The sequence below is a fragment of the Ostrinia nubilalis genome, chromosome 1 (genome assembly GCF_963855985.1).
Source record: "Ostrinia nubilalis chromosome 1, ilOstNubi1.1, whole genome shotgun sequence".
In the NCBI taxonomy this organism is placed as follows: Eukaryota; Metazoa; Arthropoda; class Insecta; order Lepidoptera; family Crambidae; genus Ostrinia; species Ostrinia nubilalis.
Genome location: NC_087088.1, coordinates 15,438,981 through 15,464,490, shown reverse-complemented (window position 1 = coordinate 15,464,490; position 25,510 = coordinate 15,438,981). Strand labels below are relative to the sequence as shown.

The window sequence follows — 25,510 nt, the reverse complement described above, 5'->3', positions numbered from 1 at the left end:
TAGTTGTTATCTACAACCACTTGGGTACGACTTATGGTCCACCTTTTTTAGTATTTTGTAAGAACTTACAAGTAAACTAATTCCTAATAGTCAGGAGATATATGGAATGCGGATAAGTGAGAGTTGGGTTTTGTGTCGTCATTTAAATACTCTTCCATCTCATATCACAAGAGAAACACTAACAAGAACAACAACAAATGACAACAACAACAAAGAGAACAATAAATGATTTATTTATTATTTAGTTCTTTTGTAAAAAGAAGTGGCTGTCCTTTACAAGGAATATTATGAAGCATGCCCGAGCTTCAACCTCTTAATAGAAAGCCCAAGCTAAAGATTGAGAGCCCAGAATTTTTCGTCCCCTTAAAATTTAAGCAATATTGGGCGAAGTTCGGGCCTTATTACGAGGGCCGGCTGATAATTTCGCGGCCTAAGGTACTTAATGAAATAAAATTAATGGTTTCTATTTTTTATTTTGTAATATAATCTCCCTCAAAAGAAATACATTTCTTAAATCTCGCATACAATGCCTTTTACCCACCCAAAAAATTTTTTTTCAAAATGACGACCAACCGCAGCTTTAATTTCGTTGTCATCTGCATATCTCCGGCCCCGTAAGTCCTTTTTCAAATCGAAAAACAGGAAAATATCGCTAGGTAATAGGTCTTGGCTATATGGTGGGTGGTCAATCTCTGAGAACCCGGTGTCTTTCAGGGCTTGGCCTCGCAACACGTGCGGCGTGAACGGGCGCGTTGTCTTGCGGAAAGAGCAATCCGCGTGTCAGTTTCCCCCGTCATTTCTGTACAATAGCCTCGCGAACATAAAGAAATATTCTTCAGCTATCTGCCACGATTTAATTCTTTGGTCAGCCGGAACGATTTTTTCGACTTTTGAACGATTCCTTCACTCAGTATCGTGACAGGGCGGGGGTCGTTTTCACAGGTCTCTCGTCCGTGTTGAAATAGTCGGGCCCATTTTTTAACCATAGTATATGAAGGTCCAGAATCCTGAAGAACCAATGACATCTCTTCAAAAATGTCTTTCGGTCTATTTTCCTTCTTTACGAGGAATTATGTCCGCGGCGCGCGGTGTCGAAATTCCGCAAATCTCCAGATTCGGCGGACATGGTGATGTCATTTGTTCGATAGAAATTGAACTATCAGTGCAAACTTAAGTAGTGATTGCTTTTTATAATACTACTGAGTGTCGCAACTAGTGATATGAGTAACAAGCTAATTACTCATCGCTAAGTACCTTAGGCCGCGAAATTTTCAGCCGCCCCTCGTATATTATCGCGTTGCGTATCTTTTAACTGTGATCTCAAACCCGCCTGCCAAGCGTGGGGATTATGGCAAAACCTTCCACTATAGTGGAGGAGGCTCATAGTCCAGCAGTGGACTGTAAAGGGCTGTTGATGATGGGCATGGGCCGCGATCGCGACTTCCCAGGCGACGCAGCGTGTTCGTGATGCATTCGCTGCGCGCCCGTACTTACCTTCCTGTAAGTCGCAAACCGCTAATATGACAAGGCGTCAATGGGACACGGACGATAAGCGAATATTAAAATAAAAGAATGCTTTTAGTATTATGTACTAACTATAATGTATATCAATAACAATAATTTTATGTGCTAGCCTCGCTCGTAGCCGGCTTCGAGTCCCAAGCTCCTACTTCCGTGAGCACATCCTTTTTGCTTTCAAAATATTCTTTGTACCACATGATGTGATCTTTTTTCTCCTGAACAGTATAGAAAGCGTTTTTAGACAATCCGACGCATACCAGCTCCATGAAATGCCTGATGGGGCCTTTCTTTGGGCACCATCCTTCTAAATGTGAGTCCAGGAACACGTGTTCCGAGAAATGGATGTTCTGTTCCTCTTCCAAACCTATAAAAAATATTATTAAATCGATTAAAGTGCACACAGAGGTTACTGATGACTGCTGAACATTATTTTATGCCCTTTGACTTTGTAAAAAAAAATTCTATCATGTTTATGGGGTTAGTTAGGATTTGACACTAATGTTATAAATAATTATGAAAGGATCTTAATCTTTCTTGTCTGTTAAGACTGAAGCTTAACATTATTCATTTTTTTCTTCTTCTTTGCAACAGGTCTTACCAAAAAAATGATTTCTTACCTTGTTCATTATCTATGGGGAATTTCCAGACTTTCCCCTGTTCTGTCCACAAAACCATCTTCTGGAAGTAATTGCTTGGGGGCTGCAGAGTAGACAGGGTGAGTTCTCTCTCCTTCAATGAGTCCCAAACGTCGAGCTTAGTCCCATAGTTTGTTCCTTTAGCCTTAAAGATGCCCAGGGGTTCTCCACTGAATATATTCACTGACGAAGGCTGAGGAATGCTGTAAAAGTTAACAAAAACATGAAACAAAGAAGTGTGTGATATAGAAAGGCAAGGGTAAGAGTAGGCGCAAACCATTGATTTTTAGTTGGTCGATATTTGTGCCCGATTTTAATTTGTATGAAGAATCGGCCAAATTGAATCGGCGTAGTGTGCGCACTCCCATACATGCCCATACTGATCAACTGCCTGACTAAACTATCGGCCGACGAAAAATCAACGGTGTGCGCCTACTCTAAAGGTACATAGTATTAGCAAAATCTGGGGGCACGGCAGTGCCCCCACCAAGTAGAGCAAAAAAGCGGCACGGCCGTACCATCCTTTTCTCGAAGCAATTCAGGCCATTTTCGACTGCCTGTAACTTCGTTGTGGATAAAACTAGAAGGCTGAATTTTCATTAGCTATGCAGGCATTGTAAAGACACGGTATATTTAAAATTTCATTCAATTTGGACCAGTAGTTTAAGAATTATAACGGGTCAAAGTTACTTAATTTTGTCACTCACTGACTCACCGATCATCAAAACTCTAAGGCACTTCTAGCAGACCTAGAAGCTTCAAATTTGGAATATAAGTTGTGTTTGGTGTATGAATCAAGAAAAAACTAAAATATTTGGGGGCACGGTAGTGCAACCGCCAAGTCGAGTAAAATTTTTCAATTTCGGTCCAGTTTTCTAGATACATAACTGCTGTCTACAAAATACAAAAAGAAATGAGATTTGGGGGCACGGCCAGTGCAACCGCCAAGTCGAGTAAAATTTTTCAATTTCGGTCCAGTTTTCTAGATACATAACTGCTGTCTACAAAATACAAAAAGAAATGAGATCCCATCAAAAACAATACTTGTCAAAAAAACCAAGTCTCGCAACTCAGTTGTTCTACGGTAAAAAGTTGTGAGATCCATGTAATACCAAGTCCAGGCCAGGAAATTTTTAACGTTTTACATAAATATATTGACTTGGCCATCGCATGAAAACACGTGTAAATTAAATTATTTAGTGCGATGGCCAAGTCAATATATTTATGTAAAACGTTAAAGATTTCCTGGCCTGGACTTGGTATTACATGGATCTCACAACTTTTTACCGTAGAACAACTGAGTTGCGAGACTTGGTTTTTTGACTTAAGTATTGTTTTTGATGGGATATTTTATTTTGTTTAAAGAAAGAACTGATCTCATTACACGAAAAAAAAACTTATAGTAACAGCAAAAAATCTCCAATCAAATCAAAGTTGCAAGATCAATAGTTCTTTTAATACTTTTCACAAAGTTAGTCTGAAAACAGTGTGCCTAAATCATTGTGTCAGAATCAATAATACCTTCTTTTTCCATGAGGTCTTTCAGTATCAGCAACCTGCCTTCTCTGAGTAGACTTGGTTTGCTGATTTGTGTTGGGTCTCTCCACAAAACGTCTTACTTGCTGTCCTCTAGTTGGCTTTTGGACTGTGTCATCTTTTTCTGTGTTTCGGTCAACTTTCATGCCAATTAATAGGTCACTAGAAGATGTTAAGGTAAATTAAATAAATGTGAACTAGACATGACAGTAATTTCTAGGATTGCAATATAATACTGAATAAATCCTTGCAAAAAATAATGTTTAATGAAGATTCAAACAATTTCAATTTCTTTCAGCTACGTTTCAATAAAAAACAATGAATCTTTAAAAACTTCAGAATCATGATGAAAGTTTATCTCTGGCTGCAAATGACCATGCCTGGTTCCAATTATTAAAATATAACATTCACAATATTTCCAACCTTAACGTGGTTGAAGACTGGTTGATTTTGCCGAGCACCTTTGAAAGAAGCTCTGCTTCATTTTGTTTGACATCACCACCAATGGCTTGAGCTACTTCTCCAGCTGCTTTGGTTATACTTTCCTCTAAAATTACATTAAATATACATTAATATACTTAGTATGAACAAGCCTATAGCAACAATCTGTTTGTTGTTGTTGTTTAATTTATTGGAAGGAGTTTTCGTACCAATTTTTTCACTTGTTACTTCTATTTCATCCGCTTTGGGCTTTCGCCACCTTGGAATCTCAGGAGCGGTGGCAAATTTCTCCCGATACTCCTTCTCTGATATCTTAGGTTCGGCCAGCATCTTTTTTAGCAGTTCTTGAATCTTTTCAGTTTCTGAAGAAATCTTTTTTGTTTCTTGCTCTTCTGGCTTATTTTCTGGAGCTTTTCCATCGTTGTCTGACGGTTTATCGGATAAAAAACGAGTAATAAGACGAAAATCTCTCTTTCCTAGTCGTAACCTGAAATATTTTATTTGTGTCAGAGTATTGTTGCGATAATGATATAACATATAAGTACGAAATGTTAAGTATGGCCTTTTTTACCTGGTTAACATTATTAGATGTTTTAGTTAAAATTATACCACAACAATATTTCAAGTTTTCTTCAGCTGCTTTTTAGGTTATAAGTTTCGTTCTACGTTAAGTGACATTGACATAACAAACAATTTTACGAATGGTGCATCTTTTCGTATCGACATAAAACGGAACGTATTTTAACTGTTTTTAACTTATTCGTCATCTTCATCAACGATATTTGTGAATGTTTCAAACACTGCAAATACTTATTGTACGCAGATGATCTTAAGGTGTACCGTGTCATTGAAAATAGCGATGACCATGACAAATTCCAAGAGGACCTAGACAGACTGACTTGACTACATATTGCACTAATAATAAACTCAAATTAAGCTTTTAAATAAATGTAAGTAGGTATATTACCTTCACTCGAAAAAAGACCTTTAGACAATATGAATACTTATTATGTGACACAAAACTTGAGAGAGTGCATAGTATTAGAGATCTTGGTGTGATATTAGACGCAAAATTAACATTGGATAAACATATCGAATATATTTGTAATCGCGCATTTAAAATGTTTGGTTTTGTCGTTCGTGCTAGTAACGATTTTAAACGCCCTGCCACTTACGTCCATCTCTATAAGACATTAATACGTTCACAATTGGAATATGCCACTGTCATATGGGATCCCTTTTATAACATCTACATGGATAGATTAGAAAAAGTGCAGAAGAAATTCCTGAACTGCATGCACTTTAAGTGCCATAGAAGCCGACTGTCATATTCAACATTATTGCAGAAATATAAGATGTCTCATCTTAAATCCAGGAGAGTACAGCTGCAAGTAATGTTATTGCATGATTTCTGTCATAATAAGTACGACTGTAACGACATAGTAAATATGATTAGCTATGGAGTAGGGGAGAGGGGGGCAGCTTTGAACAATTTTCATACTTTATTAAATATCTTCCAAATTTGAACGATTTCATTAATTTTTTCTTCCTAGATAGAGGTCATGGTTATCACACAACAAAATAATGATGTTCTTCTTAATTATTCATGAACGCTTATTAAGATATGGGTCATTCCATGACAAATGTTACCGAGGGTGAAAAACTAAATATGTTCTTTTCGCATTAAATCTGATGAATTTTGAAAGTAAACATTCCAAATTATAATGTGCAACAAAAAAAATCTGGAAGAAACAAGTAATTTTTAAGTTATAAGTCTTCAAAGTCTAACTTAAGTCAACTGTTTGAATGATCATTTTCTCTCTTATTATTGGTAATACGATTTAAAAAAAACTATCAATCTGTAAACCGTTTTGCCACTATATGATTTGAGGGTATTTATCATAGTATTGGTAGATAGCGTCATAGTCCCAAAAAAATTGATAATCATCAAGTTTTAAGTGTGTTTTCTTGATACTTCGGCGATGTAACACCCGAAACAAAAAAACAGGTATTTGTTTTATTATTGTACCTTACACATGGATTAGGGTAACAATATTTGGTAAAAGTAAGGTCATGGTAGTAATGATTTCAAATACTAACTAATATCTGAGCATGATACTAATTTAGTATGTTTTTTTCTTGATTAAAAACTGTAACACCCGAAACGTTTCGGATATTACATTTTTATTTATATGTCGATAATGCGTTTAAATTGCTTGGAGAAGTCAAAAAGTATTACTGTGAGGCTCCTTCGACCTCCCACTAGTGCTGGCATCGGAAAAAGAGTCATATTTCTCTATTTAAGACTTTTTGAAATGTCGACTTAACACTAAAATTAAGGTATTGTTAAAAAGCCTCGATGTTCCACATTTCCAATAAATATCGTAATTAGAAATTAAAGTAATGCTATTTCAAGCCAAAAACAATAGAAAAAGCTGTATGCTGAGGAAAAATTAAACTCGAACTTTGTATATTTTTTAAATAAAAACTGGTTCGTAATTTCAAACCAGAATTCGCTCTATTTGTGTTTATTTGTTGTACTCCTTATTTTGTAGTACCCAGAGACTAATAAAACACCGATATTATCAATAAAACGCGTTGGATTTTCGTACTCGTAACACCCGAAACAGAACCATTGTAACACCCGAAACAAAGAAAAAATTTATAAAAAAATAGTAAAACGTTTTATGTAACCGTGATTGTATGTTACATGGTTTGTAAATTTCATACTTTAGAAGTCCTGTAAGTTTTAGGTATGATTCCTTAAGAAAATTCGCTAAATTTCGAGTAAATGCAGCAACAGTCAGAACATAGAGGCAAAATCTCGTAACGCCCGAAACGCACACTTTTCGACTTATATTTTCGTTATCCTACATTCTAAGCTGTACAAACTTTATTATTTAGATAAAACAACTAAAAACGGACAGATTAAGGCACTAACATTATCAAAATACTATTTCAAAATACATGAAATTGTTGAATATGTGTGTACGAACGTAACACCCGAAACGATGGAATGACCCATATTTAGATTTTTGCACAGACCTGTAAACGTTCAAAACTGCCCCGTAGTCGGGGCAGCCTTGAACACGCCTGGGGCAGTTTTGAATTACTATTTTTTTCAATGAAATAAAACTGAATATTTATGAATGTGTATTTTTAAAATAATTAATAAACAAAATTTTAAATGATCAGTGTCATTTGGTATCAATTTAACATGTTTATTTTATTTTACATCACTCTGTACAAAGTAACACAAAACTTAGGGATATTATTTAAAAAAGTAAATATAAGATTATATCAATTAACTAAATACTAATAAACTTTCTGTTTAATGACACATCAAAGACAAAACTGCATAATTTAAAAAATATCAATCAACTAATAAAACTAGCTTTTGCCCGGACTTCACCCAGCTTGAAATTTTATCTGTCACAGTAAAGTAATCTGCTTATTTTTTATGTAAAAACCTTCTACGAAGTATTAGAAAACTTAAGGTTTCATAATACCACTTAAAAAAGAAAATTTATAAAGTTCAAAGGTGCCCCAACCATTTCGTTCAAAGCTGCCCCATGGGTATATTTCCAGAAAAAAACATAAATTTAATAACGGAACATACTTTTATATCGCAATTTCTTATCAAATCTTCATCGAAACTATTTAAACTTCCATATAGTAAACAAACCACTCACTATTTTATAAAACTACGTCCACAAAATCCTTAGAACCAAAATAAAAAAGTGCGAAATTGGCAGTCAAAAACAAAAAACCACTTTTGCCGGTTAACCTACAGTTAGATATTAAAAATGAGATGTGACGGCTATGCGCATCAGTGCTGGCAATATAAATTATGATTTATACCATTGTAGCCTAAACCAGTGATTTTTAAATTTATTTGTTCTAAGCTGCCCCTGTCCAAAGCTGCCCCCCTCTCCCCTACCGGTCAGGCCGCGCGTTAGGACCTGCCGACCACACAAACTATTCAATGTTCCAACTGCTCGAACTAATGCTGGTAAACGCTCGCTTATTGCTCGCCTGGCCGATAGGTATCTATAACGAACATTTTAGTAATATAGACATATTAGCAAACAATAAGAACGCCTTTAGGAAGCTAGTTTTTGAGCAATTGTACTCAATTGACTAGTATCATTTGTAATTTTTTAAAATTTCTAATATTGTAGCTTTATCTTCAAAATTTTTATTTTTTTAATATTGTAGCCTTTACTATCTTCATAATCTGATGTATAAAATAATATTACCTTCCACTCTCATCGTAATTTACTCGTTTATATAATATGTGGATGACGTGGTTGGTTTCACAATTGTAATCCTAGTAAGTAAGTAATATTATTTATAGTTATACATATTGTGAAGCTGTTTGTCTTCCCAAATAAATGAAAAAAAAAAAAAAAAAAAAAAACTGTGAAAGATTTAAATAATTTTATTTCATGATTTTCCTTTCATTACATTATATTTATCAAGTTTGATAGAGAGATTTCATCTAAGTAACCCTAACGATCGATGCAATAAAAATACAGGGTGTAAATTTTAACAGATTTTAGTTGGTTAAAATTCCCGAATGTGGCGTGCAATTGACAATGTTACTAGGTATGCAAAATCACTTGAAACCTATGTTACAGTTAGGCTTTTACATTTACAAATACATCAGTTTTTATTTCATTCAAAAATACCCAGTAGTTATGATTTTATAGGCATTCAAAATTCGCTTAAATATTGAGTCCCGCCAACGGTCGTGACCGTGACGTGACCCCGCGTGACGTACATTCACAGTGTCCGCTCACTAGAAAACGGATATAAACATACTTAAATACATTTTTTTTTTGTAAATACAAACTTATTATACATATTAACACCCAGACCCATCACAGAAATTAAAACTAAACCAAACCCAAACTTGATGCGATTGTGTCGTTTTATTGCGAATTACCTTCCAGCTCCATCATTAGACCCTGATTACTATATAGAATTAAAGTACTCATCAATACAAAACGAACGAGCCCAAACTCGATGGATTTAAGTCGTTTTATTATAGAGTTCCTATGGCCACCTTCCAGCTCCATCATCAGATCAGCTCTATGTCATCATAATATTGCATGGTCATCCAAATCATATGTGTTTGCGAAATTTCAGCTTAATCGGTTGCCTGGAAGTGGGTCTTAATTCAGCTTGCAAGATTCCACCCATACAAATATGAGCCAGCCAGTCACTGTAATATGACGTCACGCGCATAAAATGGCGGGCCGGCCGCCGCGCCCGCACTTTTAAAATTCAATATCTTGGAAACTAATTGACGTATCGAAATAATTCTTTCACGTGTATTTTTTATTTTTAACAGAGAATACAGAAAGCTAAAAAGCAAAATTAGTGAACATTCTTCATTTTTGGAATAATTTGAATTGAATTCTTTAAAAAAATAAAATATTTCTTTTGAGTAAAATTTTCCACCCTGTATAGTTAGTTTTTATGTAGAATGTAGGTATGGACGCGTTTAATTTTTTTAAAATTAAATTATGCGAAGTATTGGCAACCACAAAAATTGAGGAAAATAAAACCATGTAATTACTCAGATAAGGCACATTTATTGGCGGACGGCCTATACTTCTAAACACATACACATAAACGAGACAAACAAAATTATGTCCAGAGCAAACTTATTAACACATTTAAGATATAGCTCTGGGAAATATCGGCAAATATTTTCCAATATTATCCCATGTTTATTATTAGGATCACTTTACTTATTACCAAGTAATAATTATACAAGATGAATTGTGACGAGTGAACATTCTTGTAGGGAATTAAAGAACAGGTCATTACGTCATTAGCAACCAATTTTGTTACGTATATGCCTAGGCAAACGTCAACTATTAATGAGATATTTTGATTTTAGTTTTGTATGGAAATTTTATAAGGAGACAACTCTAACTAATTACTAAAGTAACACTAAACAAAGTACATATATTTATTTAACTTATTTAGTTGCAGTTACTATTCCCAAGCAATTAAAAATAGACTCCTTAAATATGTATGTTTTTTTCATTCAAAATTAAAATCAAAATATCTGATAAAAGGTTGAATTTTGCCTAGGCATATACACAACTAAATTGGTTGCAAATGACCTGTACTATAAACCCTTACAAGGATGTTCACTCATTACAAGTCACCCTGTATACATAATAAATGTATTTATTTTTCATTCTGTCGCGTCAGCAGTTGCTCGACTGCGATAATATCTCTTAACTAGTTAATAATTTTTATCCGCTGGTTTCTGTATTATTATAAACTTTTTTTTAACTTGAGTGTACTCATTTTCTAATTAAATATGAACTGAATGTCCTGAATTGTGAATAAATCAACTTTGAAAATTCGGCTTGAGTAATCACAAATCAATTCAGGATAATTTAGTAACGAAAATAGGCTTAAGTTCTTACTTAAGTAGATAATGAGCTTTCTCAAGCTTCAAATCTCAATTCGGAAACTAGCTGTAGGGCCCGTATTACAAAACTGCACTCAAACTAGATCCAACCACAAGCATTCAATTCTTGTTAAATTTCAATATTTGGACCATTAACAGACTTAACCATAATATGATTGAGTTTGAATTTAATTTGAGCGGTCGTGTCATAATAATATGAGTATATCTATGTATAATGAAATTTTGATAAAGATTTATTGATCGTGCCATCCATGAAGACGTGCCCCACCATTCTTCCGCTAATGTTTGAGTGTTATCGGTACACGCTAGTTATCTATGAGTGCACACGCACGCTACAATAATGACGCTCGGATTGCTCGGATCAAACTCCCCGCACTCCGCGCTTTCTCGACCAAAAAATGGTAGGGCGCGTCTTCGTGGATGGCACGATCAATAAATCTTTATCAAAATGTCATTTTCACATTTAAATTACTTTGTAAATGTGGGTAAATGATGCGGTTTTTATGTTAACCATGTGTCACAACTTGCCCTAAATTAAAATAACAATTACTTATTGTTAATTCCCGAAGTCTTGAAATGAATAATGCGTTCACGAACGTAACAAATTCTATTACAAATTTCCCGTTACTCAGTTAGACACAAGGAACACTCAAATTCGTACAAAAGTACTAAATAATAACACATTGTTTTTACATATACAAAGATAACTAAGTATAATTAAGAATTAATAAATTGCAATATGTTTATCACAAATGTTTCTTACAAATTAGACATTTACACTATTCACTTTTGTATACGTATTTTCAAGAATTGTGTGTTTTTCCAACTTAATTAATATTATATGGACTAGGAAACGTAAATATACTTAAGTGTCTACTTACTAACAAAATTATTTTGCAACTAAATTAACTACATTCATGAAAATAAGTTCTTGGGAAGTTCTTACTTTAACTATTTCAATAAAATAAGACCGTAAAGACCTTTCTTCCTCCAATAATTTTGGCGCCTTGATAAACAATAACTTCTGTAAAACTCAGAAGTTTTTTGTATTGATTAAATAGCTTAAAAATAATATCCTTATCCTATGTATTTAACCCATATGGCAGCTAAGCGTTAAAAAAGCTTCATCTGCTGGTTTTAATAAAAAAACTTTGTCAAAACAAAACAAAACACGGTCTACGATCGCGAAATGTGGGGTAATCTTCGACCGACGTTAGAGAGATCACATATTCCTAATTATTACACAAATAAACAAATTGAGCATGTTATATTAACATGTAAATTGAATTCCTAAACAATCATTCATTGTTCGCGGCTTAACGTAACAAGTGACTAAATACGATTACTATACAATTCAATGTGATGTATGCAATCGATTAACGTACATATGGCACTCCAATCACTTCCAAGTTCTTTGTCCGTCTTACATTTCTAAATAGCACCATTTTTACATCCGTTTTTCAGTGGATTAAACCTTAAATAATCCGATTGTATTCTTATGATATTCACAGCCTCGCTAGGAACTTAGTTTGATGAATCCGAAGTAAGAGTATCCGGGTCTGAGCCAGAGTGTTTTGTTTTGTTCTCTCTGGGCGATGTTGACTATGTCGCCCTTGTACAGTCGTGCGACAGTCTGCACGGCGCAGGAGATTTGCGACTTGTCGAGCGGCCGCCGCGACGAGTCGTCGCCGCTCGCGCACGTGGTCAGAAGTCGCGGCGCCTGCCCATTCTGCCGCGCCCAGATGAAGTAACAATTGGGGCTTTGCGTTAAGTACACTACCTGGAAAGAAGAATGATCTGTTCAGTAAGAATGTCATTTTTTAATAAGAAGTTCCTTCGTGTCCAAACAACTGCACGCAGGAAGATTTAATGAAGGCTACTGACAACGCCACTCTTGTAGCGGAGTTTTGGGCTGACACTGCAGTAGTTTTGTTGTCGACACGACAAGAAAATATAATAATGACACTTTTTCACCTGCGCTAGAGAGCAAATGACTAGTTTTCGATATTTTATTTTGATGGTTGAATTTGAGGATTAGCGATGCCACGATAGCCAAACGGTGAACGGGTCGGAATGGCCGACTCGGCATCCAAGGAATGCAGGTTCGAACCCCTCCGCCTATAAACTGTTGTGGTGAACCTACTCGTAACATGAGCACATTTACCTTACCACGAGGGGTTAACGACACAAATTACTAATAAAATCTAAAAAACTTGATGAGCTTTTAAAACACCTATTGACAACTACATAAGCTGGCACAGTGTTTAGCTTGACGAGCTTTCGCCCGTATGACTGCTGTTCAAACACTCGTAATTTAATACTCTTCTTTGCTGTTTGTGTAAGAATCTTAAGAATATACCTAACTAGTAGGGAATCCAATGTTACGTACGAGTAATTTACACAATGCTGGGGAGATGCGACTAGCATAGTACTCGTTTTGGATTGGAACAGCGAGACTGTCAAAAGTTATTTCTGGGGTGACATGCAATCGTTGGCGAGCCTAAAGGGTGTTGAAAGCTAGCCTGTTGTAATTAGTAATTATCTAACGTCATCGACTGGCAGGTAAGTAATGAAAACTCTATGTCAGATCACCGACACATTCGATTTAACCTGGAAGCATCGCTGCCAAGGCGAATCGAAACCTACAGGGATCCAAGGGCTACTGACTGGGACCATTTCAGGGACCAGTTAAAAACCAACCTTGATGTGATCCCAAAAATCATCAGAACTGTGGAGTGCTTGGAATTAGCAGTGGAGGTAGTCACAGTAGGAATAACCAAAGCCTACGAGGACAGCTGCCCTGTGAAAACCAAAGCATCCACAAGTAAAGTCTCATGGTGGAACTCTAAGCTGCAAAAGCTACGAGAAGAAACCAGGAGACTCTTTAATAGAGCTAAAAAATCCCATGAATGGGACACATATAAGAAAGCTCTAACCAAATATAACACTGAGATCAGGAAAGCAAAGAGAGCATCGTGGAGGAAACTGTGCGAGGATGTCGAAAGTCTTCCTCGAGCAGCAAGACTCCAAAAAATGATCTCCAAAACTCCTGTTAGGCAGATTGGGCTTCTGAAAAGACCCGATGGAACTTTCACTTCATGTGAAAACGACACATTGGAGCTGCTGGCAGCAACCCACTTCCCTGGATCGGTGGGCAGCAATTGCTCGGCGACTACACATAGCAACCTTCGCAGGCCGAAGAATGACGACTGGCGGAGGGCTGCTATAATCATAAGACCCAACCAGGTAAAATGGGCCATCAGCTCCTTTAAACCATATAAAGCGTGTGGCGAGGACAACATATTCCCTGCTCAACTGAAGGAGGGGATGGAAATCCTCACTCCACATCTGGTCAAAATCTTCAGAGCCAGCTTGGCCTGGGGACATATACCGGAACGATGGACCACAGTAAAAGTCATATTCATTCCAAAGGCTGGCAGAAAGGACTACGCCTTGCCAAAGTCCTTTAGGCCAATAAGCCTCTCATCCTTCCTTATGAAGGTTATGGAAAAGATAATTGACATCTATATTAGGGACGTAGCACTAAAAACGAAACCTATTCACCACACACAGCATGCCTACCGCAGAGGTAAATCTACGGAAACAGCCCTGATCAGCCTGATTGACAGGGTCGAAAAGGCACTGGAAGACAAGGAAATCGCGCTTTGCGCATTTCTAGACATAGAGGGAGCTTTTGACAACACTCCTACTACACTGCTGGTCGAAGGTCTGGTTGCAAAAAGCCTTGACCTGACGACCACGAGATGGGTGGAGTCGATGCTCTCCAACAGGAGAGCTAAGGTATCTCTGCTTCAAACCACTATGGAAGTTACAACCACCAGAGGATGCCCGCAAGGGGGCGTGCTTTCGCCCCTTCTCTGGACTCTGGCGGTTGATACACTACTGTATAAAATGGCCGACCTCAACATTGACACTCAAGGGTACGCTGACGACCTTGTTGTCATAGTAAGGGGCTTCTGCCAAAGTACAATATCTTCCATAATGCAAAGAGCGCTAAACACCATAGGTGGGTGGTGCAAAAGAAACAGTTTATCAGTTAACGCTGATAAAACTGTCATTATTCCATTTACCAGGCGTAGACAGTTGAACAAACTAGTCAAACCCTCTCTAAATGGAAAAGAGATCGAGTTTTCCACGGAAGTCAAATATCTGGGCGTCACTATCGACCAGAAACTAACATGGAATACTCACCTTAATAACATCATACAAAAGGCAAAAATTGCCTTAGGCTCCTGTAGCCGCATGATGGGCAACAATTGGGGCTTGAATCCCCGATTTGTCTTATGGCTGTATACCACTATCGTGAGGCCGACTATATCGTACGCCTCTGTAGTGTGGTATCACAAAACCAGCCAAAAGACAGTAACAGTTAAACTAGGTAGTCTGCAAAGGCTTGCCTGTCTCATGGCAACTGGGGCAATGTCAACCGCACCTGGGGCGGCCCTGAACGCACTACTGTGCCTAACGCCCCTAAGTATGCACATTGCTAAGGAGGCGGAGGCAAGTGCCTACAGGATAGACGCTCAGGGGGGCTTCCATTGCATATCCCAGAGAATGAGAACATTACTGGAGGCTATAAAGAGCACACCTACTCTTTGCATGACTTCTGACATCATGGTTCCAAGTTGTAGCTTCCAAAAGAACTACAAAGTGGAAATACCACACAGGGAGGACTGGCTGAACAAGCAAGTCACCTGTGAGAAGGGCAGCCTTATATGGTTTACTGATGGGTCAAAAATGGGCCCTAACGTAGGCTTTGGCGTGTATGGAGAGCAGCCGAAGCTTAGGCTATCTCAAAGCCTGGGCAAATTTGCCTCTATCTTTCAGGCAGAAGTCTACGCCATTATTGAATGTGCGGAAGCTAACCTGCGAAAAAATTATGCCAACCACATAATTTACATTAACTCAGACAGTCAGGCCGCGCTGCTGGCCTTAAACTCCAACTTAATCACCTCAAAGTTGGTAGAAAACTGCATGAGTCGACTAAATACTCTAGGAGAACGGAACAGAGTAACGCTGAGATGGGTTCCAGGTCATGCGGGAATCGAGGGCAATAAAAATGCCGACGAACTAGCCAGAGCGGGAGCGGAGGGAACACAATATGGTCCAGAACCCTTTTGTGGTGTTCCCAAAAGTCTCGCTCGAATGACCCCGGAGAACATCTATTTAAACAAATCCTTTATGGCATGGTCAGACACGCCAGGATTAACTCATTCCAAAGCTCTCATAAAAGCCTATGATCGAAAAAGCTCTAAGCAGATCATAGGACTGAGTAGGACCAAAATGCGCATCTTAGTTCGAGCCCTCACTGGACACTGCAGCTTAAACAAGCACTTGTCCACTATGGGACTGTCCGAAACAAGAACGTGCAGGATGTGCCAAGAGGCAGATGAAACGCCACTACACATGCTCACGGACTGCGGACCTCTGATGCGCAAGCGGAGCTTACACCTGGGCAAACACATCCTAAGCCCACAAGATGTAAAACATATCGCCCCCCAAAAGATACTGCACTTCCTAATGGATGCAGGACTCGGAGGCGAACTGTAAGGAAAACAGCGGCGATCACAATAGATCGATAACGGTCGCAGTGATACTAGGACTTTATTGAACTAGAATAGCCGCTCAACACAAAAAAAAAAAAAAAAAAAAACTTCAAAGTGAAACACCTATTTTATTTTTCTCTGTTAACATTAAGTTGTTGCGAGGCAAATGCATAATGTAGACTTGAACAATCTGCACAACTAATCATTTAACTATTTACATTGATTATGTAAGCTAGAACATAAAATTAAATATTCTAGATTGTCTAGTTTCCGATTGAAAGAATGCAGGACGTGAGTCAGTACCAAGTGTTGCTGGTTAATCATTTACTTATACACACATTATGTGTATGTAATAGTTAGTAACTTTGTGGTAAGAAAATTTCCCATGTAATCTTAAGAAGGCGAGGGACTGACATTAGGGTAGGTCCCGTGGAATCTATACTAATAATACATTATGTCTCTGCACTGGAACTACTGGTCCGATTTGAAAAATTCTTTTTTGGTAAATAGCGCGCGCACGAGAACGGCTATAGGCTATACAGGGTGGAAACGATAAGTGATCTAACGATCAAACGGTACCAATAAAATAAGATTTTAAACTTTCGCGTTCCATTTCAACTAAAATAGTAAGACACGGGTCTGACGGTACCAATACATAATAGGTTACAGAATAAACTGGATCTATCCGAAAATTCCATACATTTAGTACCACGATTGTTCGATCCTTCATGCTTTCTGTAATTTAAATCTATCCAGTAAGGTGCTCTCACCTGGGACATTTGAAAGCGACCCGACCATTAAGTTTATTCGATTCTGTTAATTTATTTTACAGGCAAATGCTCCAAGTGTGGATTAAAATATTATTATAACAAGCGGAACATAGATGTTTCTTATCATCACGCTTATTTTGGTAATAACTTGGAAATTATACGTATATTAACAGTAGATACTATAACGGACGGACTGTCCCAGCCAAAAAGGTCATCGCAATTCGCTTATCGTAGTAACAATATTAAAACATAATATTTCGCTATATTATTATTATCTCTTACTGCGGAGTTTGCTTTAAAATTGTTTATAGTTAAATATCACGCGGTTTTATTATGATTACCTTTGGATTTTGGTCAATGAATGAGTAAGAATTACCTGACTATTTGAATGGTTTTAACTTAATTGTTAAAGTTAGAAACAGTTTTAAAACTACGAATTAAATAATTTATATTATTTTCCTTCAATTTATTATTATTTTACTTATGTATCAATAATTTACCAATCTACAATAATACAGTACCGGTTTTTTCGAGTAATTTTGATTTAGATTTGTTACAAAAGTTAATATCACGTGCATACAAAGATTTACACATGAATTAAATAATTATACACTAGCTTTTGCCCGCGGCTTCACCCGCGTGAAATTTAGTTTGTCACAGATCGTTATTCTGGGTTATAAACTATTACTGTAAAGTTTCATCAAAATCCATTCAGGAGTTTTTGCGTGAAAGAGATGTTGACATCCAGACATCCATACAAACTTTCGCATTTATAATATTAGTAGGGTACATATTTATTTTGATCACAACGCAACGATAAATTGCTGGAAAAACCTGGGTCATGCACTGATGCAAGATAATATTGAAGGGGCGAAAAGTCAACGTTTATCAATAATTTGAATTAATACAGGCTGCTTAAATTAAATTTGTTTATCCTATTCGTGTGAAGACAAAATAGTTTCCTATGAGAAATCGAATTAGTTACATATTTTATAAACTAGTTGGCCCTGCTAACCGCCTATGTTCATCAAAAATAGTGTAGGATTCTAATGGTGAAAGAATTTTTCAAATCGGTTCACTAGTTTAGAACTACGCTACGACGACAACTCAAGACAAGACTGTCCTGCCGCCGCAGAACGAGGAGAACCGACCACAAATCATGGGAAATGGTTAGGACAAAGAAGAAGAGGTCCAGTTTCGAAGCCTATTCAATATAAACAAAAATCAAATCCTTTCTCTTTATAATGTTAGCGCAGAAAAGTAAATTTTGTAAATTAAAAATCTCACCTGTGCGTAAACGAGGTACAGTCCTTCCTCCTTGATGGTAACATAATTACTATTGTCGTTGAGTTCTATTTTGGTCTCGCTGTTTCTCGAGGATATCTCCATGTCGCGAACCCACGGCCCGACGAACGCTGCAACAAAAAGAACACCTTATTAACTCCCAAGGCCATCAAGTTCGTTGAGTCTAGACTTGGCCTTAGATTAGGCAAGTTTTAAAGTTCATTTTGTGCTTGATGTTTGAAAATAAGACCACAATTAGAATTTAGCAAGTCTGTTCTTATCATAGGTCCTATACCTATTACGTATTTGATTATTTTTACGATCATCGCGATTTGAAATAATAAAAGTTCAATCTAAAAAAATATTTTGACTTCAGGGTTGTATCTTTTGTTACCTACATTCGATGGAACACACAGGCACAAATAAATTAATAATAATTCATGTTATTGTAACACAGGAAGAAGCAGAAAAACAAGTTACTAAACTCAAATCTGCAAGCCTGCCGATATGTATTTTTTGGTATACAGGGTGTTAGTGTAAAGATTCTCCCCTATAAGCTGCGGGGTTACTCTGAAAACGTTATCCGAAGTTTCGAATGTTACCATCTCTCTCACGCAAAGCGAGATGCCAGCATGAATGACGGTGACAGACAGACATCATAATTCTTTATGGCATTGAATTGGACGTGTTTATAAATAGTAAAGTTTATGAGTGTTATTATCACAGTTTCAACAAAAACATAATATACTTATACTTGAGCATTATTATTGTTTCTCTCTATACTATACGTTTTAATATGTGACATTTTAACCACATAAACCGCAAGCAAAATACGCGCATTTTACTGACGTCAAATTGGGTAATTTTTTTTTACCTTATTAGGTCATTGGCTATTCCTAATATTATTGAACTCATTAAAGTACTTACTAAATAATTACCTCTCCTTTATAAATTGTAATTTTAATAATGATCGTATTTTTATTAATAAAGAAACTGATTGAGCAACATTTACAAATTGAATAAGTAATTAAACTAATGATAATTATTATTAAGGGTTACATAGTTTCTTGTTTTTAATGTGTTTAATTATTAATGTTTTCTTTTTAATCATTTTTTGATAGGATCCAATGAATGATTCAAGGTAAAATTATTTATAATTAAAAAAATACTTAGAAGACTAAAAATTGTAATGATGATGAACTAGATATTTACATCAACCTACTCACCACAACATTGGTTTATCAGATAGAAAGATAAGATAATTTATAGATTTGTTGTAATTGCTACAAATATAGATTTTAAGTGTGTCTGACCTAATCGATGATTATGAGACAATAAACACTCGTTAAATCAGCACTTGTGAAAGGAGTTTGTTCAAATGGTTTCAAGTAATTATTAACTTAGCCGTTCAGCGATAAATGTATAAATTAAATACAAATTAAAACATAGTAGTGCTGACCGGGCGAACTTCGTACCGCCTAAGTTCATCAGAAATAATGTAGGATTCTATTGGTGAAAAAATATTTCAAATCGGTCCGGTAATACCGTTAAAGAAGTAAAGTAGTACTTTGTTGTTGACGATTTGTGCTACTACCTAGGTACCTACTAAATAAATTGAAATGACACTAAACCTACATTTAACCACACTTTAACCCTGTACCATCCTGTATATTTTCAAGCGAAGCGCATTCTTTTTCACCTGTTTTGTTGTAGTATGTATTATTTACATGTATTTTTATGTCTTTGTTATTTGCCCTCTCGGCATGACGACATTACAGACGAGATTATTGTTATTATCAGTCATACCTACTATTAATAACTAAGTACATATTTTATATCAATATAACCGGTTTTAAATAGCAGAAAAAACATCAATGAACAGAACAATATTGGAGAATTTTAAATATGAATAAATAGACGGCGCGCTCCGTCAAAATTTTCTAGGCATTTTTTTCATGCTACGAGTATATCCCAATGGTTAGGCTACATAAAATGAGATTGACTTCATCTTATAGGTAGACGAAGAAGTATAATATCCCAACTAATATTATAAATGCGAAAGTAACTCTGTCTGTCTGTCTGTCTGTCTGTCTGTTACGCTTTCCCGCTTAAACCTCGCAACCGATTTTGATGAAATTTGGCATAGAGATAGTTTGAGTCCCGGGAAAGAACATAGGATAGTTTTTATCCCGGTTTTTGAAACAGGGACGCGCGCGATAAAGTTTTTCTGTGACAGACAAAATTCCACGCGGGCGAAGCCGCGGGCGGAAAGCTAGTTTAATGATAAACAGGAAGCGATCACCGAATGGTGAAAGCACATTGAATATCAGACCGAAGTTCGAAAGATGTCAACTGGTGAAGTCTACGCTCCGCCCAGCTCCAAAACCCCGACAGCTTTCAGCTCGACCTGCAAAATAATTTCGAATGTCTGGGAGACTGCGAAAGTGAGGAAGAGATTGTCCAAAAGACAGGGTCTAAGGCCTTCTAAACCCGTCATTCAAAAGGAATCAAAAATCTATCTGACCTCACCAATAAGCTTATGGAAGAAAGGTAAAACTTGGTTTTGCAGTTCTCTGAAGTGCTGCTCAGTATCTCAAGTACGTCTCAACAAATACATTTTTGACTCGAGACTTTCGTATTAAAGAGACGATTGAGCGTGAAAGAGTTCAAAAGTGTTCACAAAAGTTCTGTCTGTTAGCTAAAGTCAACTGAGCAAGCTGAAGGCAGAGAGTGGAAGAGTCGGAAGCATGGAATCGCCGCCGCGGCGATTCCATGCTCTGTGGGAAGAGTCATTTCGTCCAAGCCTGATGTGTTGGAAGATGTTGAAGTTCTTATACGCACACATGGCCCTAATAGAGATTGACCCGACACTACACCGAAGATATCCCGGACGTCAGTCTGTCTGTACGAGATTCGAATGAGACTCATATAGCTGTAAAACAATAAGGCACCGGGTGATGATGGAGTCGTGACTCCATACTCCGCCGTGGCTGAGTTTCTGTAAGCAGGCGCGTAGGCGGAACGCTCCGAAAGGCTCTTCAAACAAAAGCTATTCGACTCTGTTTTACTCGGCGGAAAAACGCCTACGACATGGTCCAGAAGTATGGTGATACTTTTTAAAAAAAAAAGCGACAAAATCCTATCTCGGATTGAAGCCATGTCTACTATCTGTTTTCTAGAGTCATTACGGATCGTTTGACGACTTAGCCTTCCCGACCAAGCCGTTTCCAAAAAGGCTTCAGTACCATAGACCACATACATAACTTATGGCAGCTAAAGAAGCCTGAGGAGTACTTGTATAATCAGCCACGTTGTGCCTGTCATTTGTGGTCTAGGGTAGAAAGCCTTCTCGGCGTGAAATTTTGAAGGGGCGGGGGCAATGGCGGCGATGGCGGCACGCTGTCTATGTCAACGCATGTGTTATTACATGCGTATGCGCAAAGAAAGGTACGATTCAATCAACAATAGCGTCGTTGTCGGACTGGCCGAATCGAGATCCGAGGTACGCGGGTTCGAAACACGCCGTCTGGGCCCCGATTACGCTAATTTTGAACGTCTCCAATACAGACGCGCTTCTTCGATTCTGCGATACGGATTGGTCAAAACAGCTGACGTCCAGCTGTATTGGAGACGTTAAAAATTAGCGTAATCGGGGCACTGGTCTATTGTGGTGAACCCACTTGTAACACAAGAATATAGCAAGGGGGGTAAACGGGAATGTAAGTAATTTGTACCTAAAAAAAAACGTTTCGTCGCCATCAACCTACATTATCACACTATCTTGCTATATGTCTAGCAATCTATGGCTGTTAAAGGACATAAAAATATCGCCGACCTTTTGTTCAGCCATTATTTCTATGCCTGAAAAGTGGCATATCTAAATCTGTAGGTATAGCCAAGGAATTATTAGATTAAATAATGAAGTCAAAATTAAGTTAGGACAGCTCCTTTCTTACATACACACAAAACAATGAAATAAGAATTCGCCAACCAAGTCTGCTCTCTTAATTAAAGATGACATCAATTACAATCATAGTGTGCACATCTTTTACTCTGAATAGAAATTATGCTCTTCCATAGAAAAAGCTATTAAACTGAAGACCTTATTATCTGAGCCATACAGTTCAGAACCGTTGGGTATTTTATACATGTACATTGGCACTAAGCTATGCTAACATACATACATCCTGTGAACGGCAGCGGTACACATAAATTATCATATTAATCGCATGCTTGTGATATGGGCGTATGTGGGGACAATTTTAATGTTTGGTTTTGCACTGGATATTTTTAAAAGTTTATCTAACAGCAAGTCTGTATATTTTTATTGTGAGTTCCTGTGGTTATAGGTTTTAGTTTAGTATTAAAAACATAGAATTAAAAGTTAAGAAACCAGTAGAGGGATTATTTTAGATTTGAAGTAAATAAAGTTTATATTCATTATGTAGGTTTTTCTCTAAAAACTTTAATAAGTACCTAGTTAAACAAGTTAAATCTAAAGAATATAATAATAAGCTACTGCTATGTGAAAAGACATTAGCAGACATTTCTCAGTAGTCAGTAGTGGTCATTGTACACTTAAATTTTTATGATGTAGTTACGAATAAACAGTGATAATGAGTACTTACATTGTGTGCCCATGTTGACTTCTCGGACTGCACCATTGAAATGGACTACTAATGGCTCTGTAATGAGATTTATTATTTGTTATTTTGTTGAATAATAACTACATATTTGAAGTAAGGACATTAATGTCTTGTAAGTACTTTTAATGGATTAATGAGAAAATTTAAGTTCTTACTTGGAAAAATAAATTAATAAAAGCAAGATGAGTTGAGTATTCTCTACCAGTAATCCTATTAAGATTGAAACTTATAAGTTGTTTGTTTTTTAATATAATTGTATTCTAAAGAAGTTTACCTTTGGAAGCAAGAGACAGATCATGGACTGGAAGATTTTCCCGCCTGGGGATTTTTCTGGTTGAGTCCACTAATAGCATATCTTCCCCCAAATTTTCTACAAAGTACTTCTTTGGGTTTGGTAAAATGTCCTCATCTTTGGAACTGTCCATCCTGGGGTGACGGACATCACTAGCTTGCAGTGGTCTTTGGTACACCAGGGGGCTGGCTTGTCCCTTATCTGGGCCCAGACTCTGCAATAGGAACTGGTCCCTTATCAAGTCTAGTTGCTTCCTCATTGATATCATCTCATTCCAGTAGTATAACGCGACAGAACAGCTCAGTATCATACATATTATACTGAACAAAAAGTTTAGTATAAATAGCAGCCTTATTTTCTTGGAAGACGCAACAGAGAACGTTGTGTTTATGTGTACGCCGAGGTCAGCCGGTTTCTCTATAATAAAAAAATAACACGTTAGTGTATGGTATTTTATATTGACTTTTTAGTTAGGTACTTAGTCTAATAATGTTGTAGTAAAAAAAGTCACCTGTTTTTAGATGTATGACAGTTCCATCTGGTGAATTTAGTTTAGCAGTACTTTTACCGGTATTCAAAAAAATGTTTGCCGCACCTGTCGAGTTCAATGGAACACCTTCGCTGATGTGTATTTTTCTATCACCGTCCATTATAAATATTTTTATTGCTCGTAGTACAGCGTACTACGATTCATACGTTCATCAACGTAGCGTAGGCGTCTTCGTCTAAACAAAGGATGCGAAGCTTTTTATTCAAAACTTCGCACTGGCCGCATTGTAGCCGCTATGTCCTCGTTAAGTAAATCACCACACACTGAAATTGTTTTGTATTTACACACTTATCATTGTCTATTTAACTAATAAACTATTGACTTCACACTAAACTTTAAAATACTACGCGCACACAAGGTCCATGTTCCCCAAAAACAAGTTTGTAAATAAAAATAAACGAAAGTTGACAAAACACAAGGGAACTTTTTTCGTTCGTTCAACCCACAGATTAGAGAGTATGTCTAAAGGTTCAACCTCGTTTGCCAATCACGAGTCCGCGCACGGCTTGACCGCGCTAGTGGGTTCTGTTTGCGCGCCAAGTTCGAACTGCAAGCGCGGCGCTCGTTCAGCGAGGCTGGCCGGATGTTAACCGCGACAGCGGGCAAGTAAACTACTGACAACAATGCTTCGTCGTGAGGACGCTCGCCAACTTACGGGTTACGGTACTGCGGCTTACTTATAGATTTATCATCGTATTGTCTGGCGGCACTTGAAGTTTGGCAAATTCAGCATTTTGTTGACAAATAAACCGATTTTGAAGAACAAGTGGTGAGAGTACTTGCTTTATCTGTTTTTAAAATAGGTAAGTAACATGAAAACTATAGCTATAACAAAGACTTACGATATTTTATTTATTTACTATCCTAGCTTATGTATTAGGTATATTATAAAATTAAGTAAAATTATAATACTTACTTAGGTACTAATGTACTATCTAAACTTAAGATAGCAATTTTCCCATTTTAAAAATAACACTAAACAAGTGTAAAAATAAAATTTATTTAACATTGATTATTTTCCGAACACAGTACAGTTACAAATTAATTATCGTAGAATAATGATGTCGAACTCGAGTTCGTTGCAGAATTTTATCGTTATCACAAACCCAAGTACAGATGTCTCACGGTATCAAGTAGGTGTATAATATTATTGTATTTTATCAGCTCTTCTTATCGCGATAAGCTGGAAAAGTCAGCCTCTGTCCGCATGATAGATTATTTTTTATCAGATAGTAAAGTAAATAATATGACTTCAGGGGGGTTCCCCTTTTAATAGATACATATTACCATTTTATGCGCTCAGACTGACTGGAAGCAACCCTCAGACTAAACATAGCGCCACGCACGCTCCTAGGGTAGGCAGATAAAATTATCTGCAGCTTGAAATACTTAATAATTAACATAATAACAAAGATTTAAGTTACATATTACCCATTCTTGGTATTAAAGTATGTAAAGCAAGCATTAGATAAATTCTTTAAAAACAGTAAGTGCTCGAGCTGTCCGTGTATGGCGGGCCTTAAATGGTTATTTTCTTCAACATTGCATTATTAAAATATCACTGAAGAATTTGTACGCAAATTTTATTGTAAAAACTTGTTACAAATGGCGGGCTTAAAGTACAGGTGAAAGTATAGGGATTTTACCTAATTAACCACGTTTATAAATAAATAATAAATAGTATTATTGTCAAGAGACCACACGATACGACTGATAGAAGTAAATCAAAGCCTATTTAATTAATTCGATTAAATACCTACGTTCCAAGTGTACCACGAAATTCTAAGAAAAAAAGCTGTATAGAAATATTG

At 36.8% G+C, this 25,510-nt stretch overlaps 2 protein-coding genes across 3 annotated transcripts; both read right to left on the bottom strand.

The window, feature by feature from the left end:
* Positions 1–1,576: 1,576 nt before the first annotated feature.
* Positions 1,577–4,794, bottom strand: LOC135076271 (small ribosomal subunit protein mS31). Its single transcript, XM_063970757.1, has 6 exons — positions 4,705–4,794; positions 4,343–4,620; positions 4,116–4,239; positions 3,678–3,854; positions 2,139–2,359; positions 1,577–1,885 (listed from the first exon to the last, which is right to left on the bottom strand). The coding sequence occupies exons 1-6, from the start codon at positions 4,713–4,715 to the stop codon at positions 1,623–1,625; spliced, it is 1,074 nt and encodes a 357-aa protein (XP_063826827.1). The 5' UTR covers positions 4,716–4,794; the 3' UTR covers positions 1,577–1,622.
* A 4,919-nt stretch (positions 4,795–9,713) lies between these two features.
* On the bottom strand, positions 9,714–24,777 carry LOC135073969 (uncharacterized). 2 transcript variants are annotated; one of them, XM_063968245.1, is made up of 6 exons: positions 24,616–24,777; positions 23,661–23,962; positions 23,132–23,566; positions 22,840–22,896; positions 18,215–18,342; positions 9,714–12,370 (listed from the first exon to the last, which is right to left on the bottom strand). In XM_063968245.1, the coding sequence occupies exons 2-6, from the start codon at positions 23,797–23,799 to the stop codon at positions 12,107–12,109; spliced, it is 1,023 nt and encodes a 340-aa protein (XP_063824315.1). In that variant the 5' UTR covers positions 23,800–23,962; positions 24,616–24,777; the 3' UTR covers positions 9,714–12,106. The 2 variants fall into 2 exon arrangements, with proteins under 2 accessions (XP_063824315.1, XP_063824324.1); XM_063968254.1 differs by having other exon boundaries at positions 23,745–23,962.
* Positions 24,778–25,510: the final 733 nt, after the last annotated feature.

Coding starts and splice junctions, on each gene's coding strand:
- LOC135073969 (XM_063968245.1), bottom strand. CDS start 23,799: ATGGACGGTGATAGAAAAATACACATCAGCGAAGGTGTTCCATTGAAC. Junction 23,567..23,660: donor TGTCATACATCTAAAAACAG/GTGACTTTTTTT, acceptor TTTTTATTATAG/AGAAACCGGCTGACCTCGGC. Junction 12,371..18,214: donor TGTACCTCGTTTACGCACAG/GTGAGATTTTTA, acceptor TCTTCTTTCCAG/GTAGTGTACTTAACGCAAAG.
- LOC135076271 (XM_063970757.1), bottom strand. Junction 3,855..4,115: donor CAGTCTTCAACCACGTTAAG/GTTGGAAATATT, acceptor AACATCTTCTAG/TGACCTATTAATTGGCATGA. Junction 1,886..2,138: donor CCCCATAGATAATGAACAAG/GTAAGAAATCAT, acceptor TATTTTTTATAG/GTTTGGAAGAGGAACAGAAC.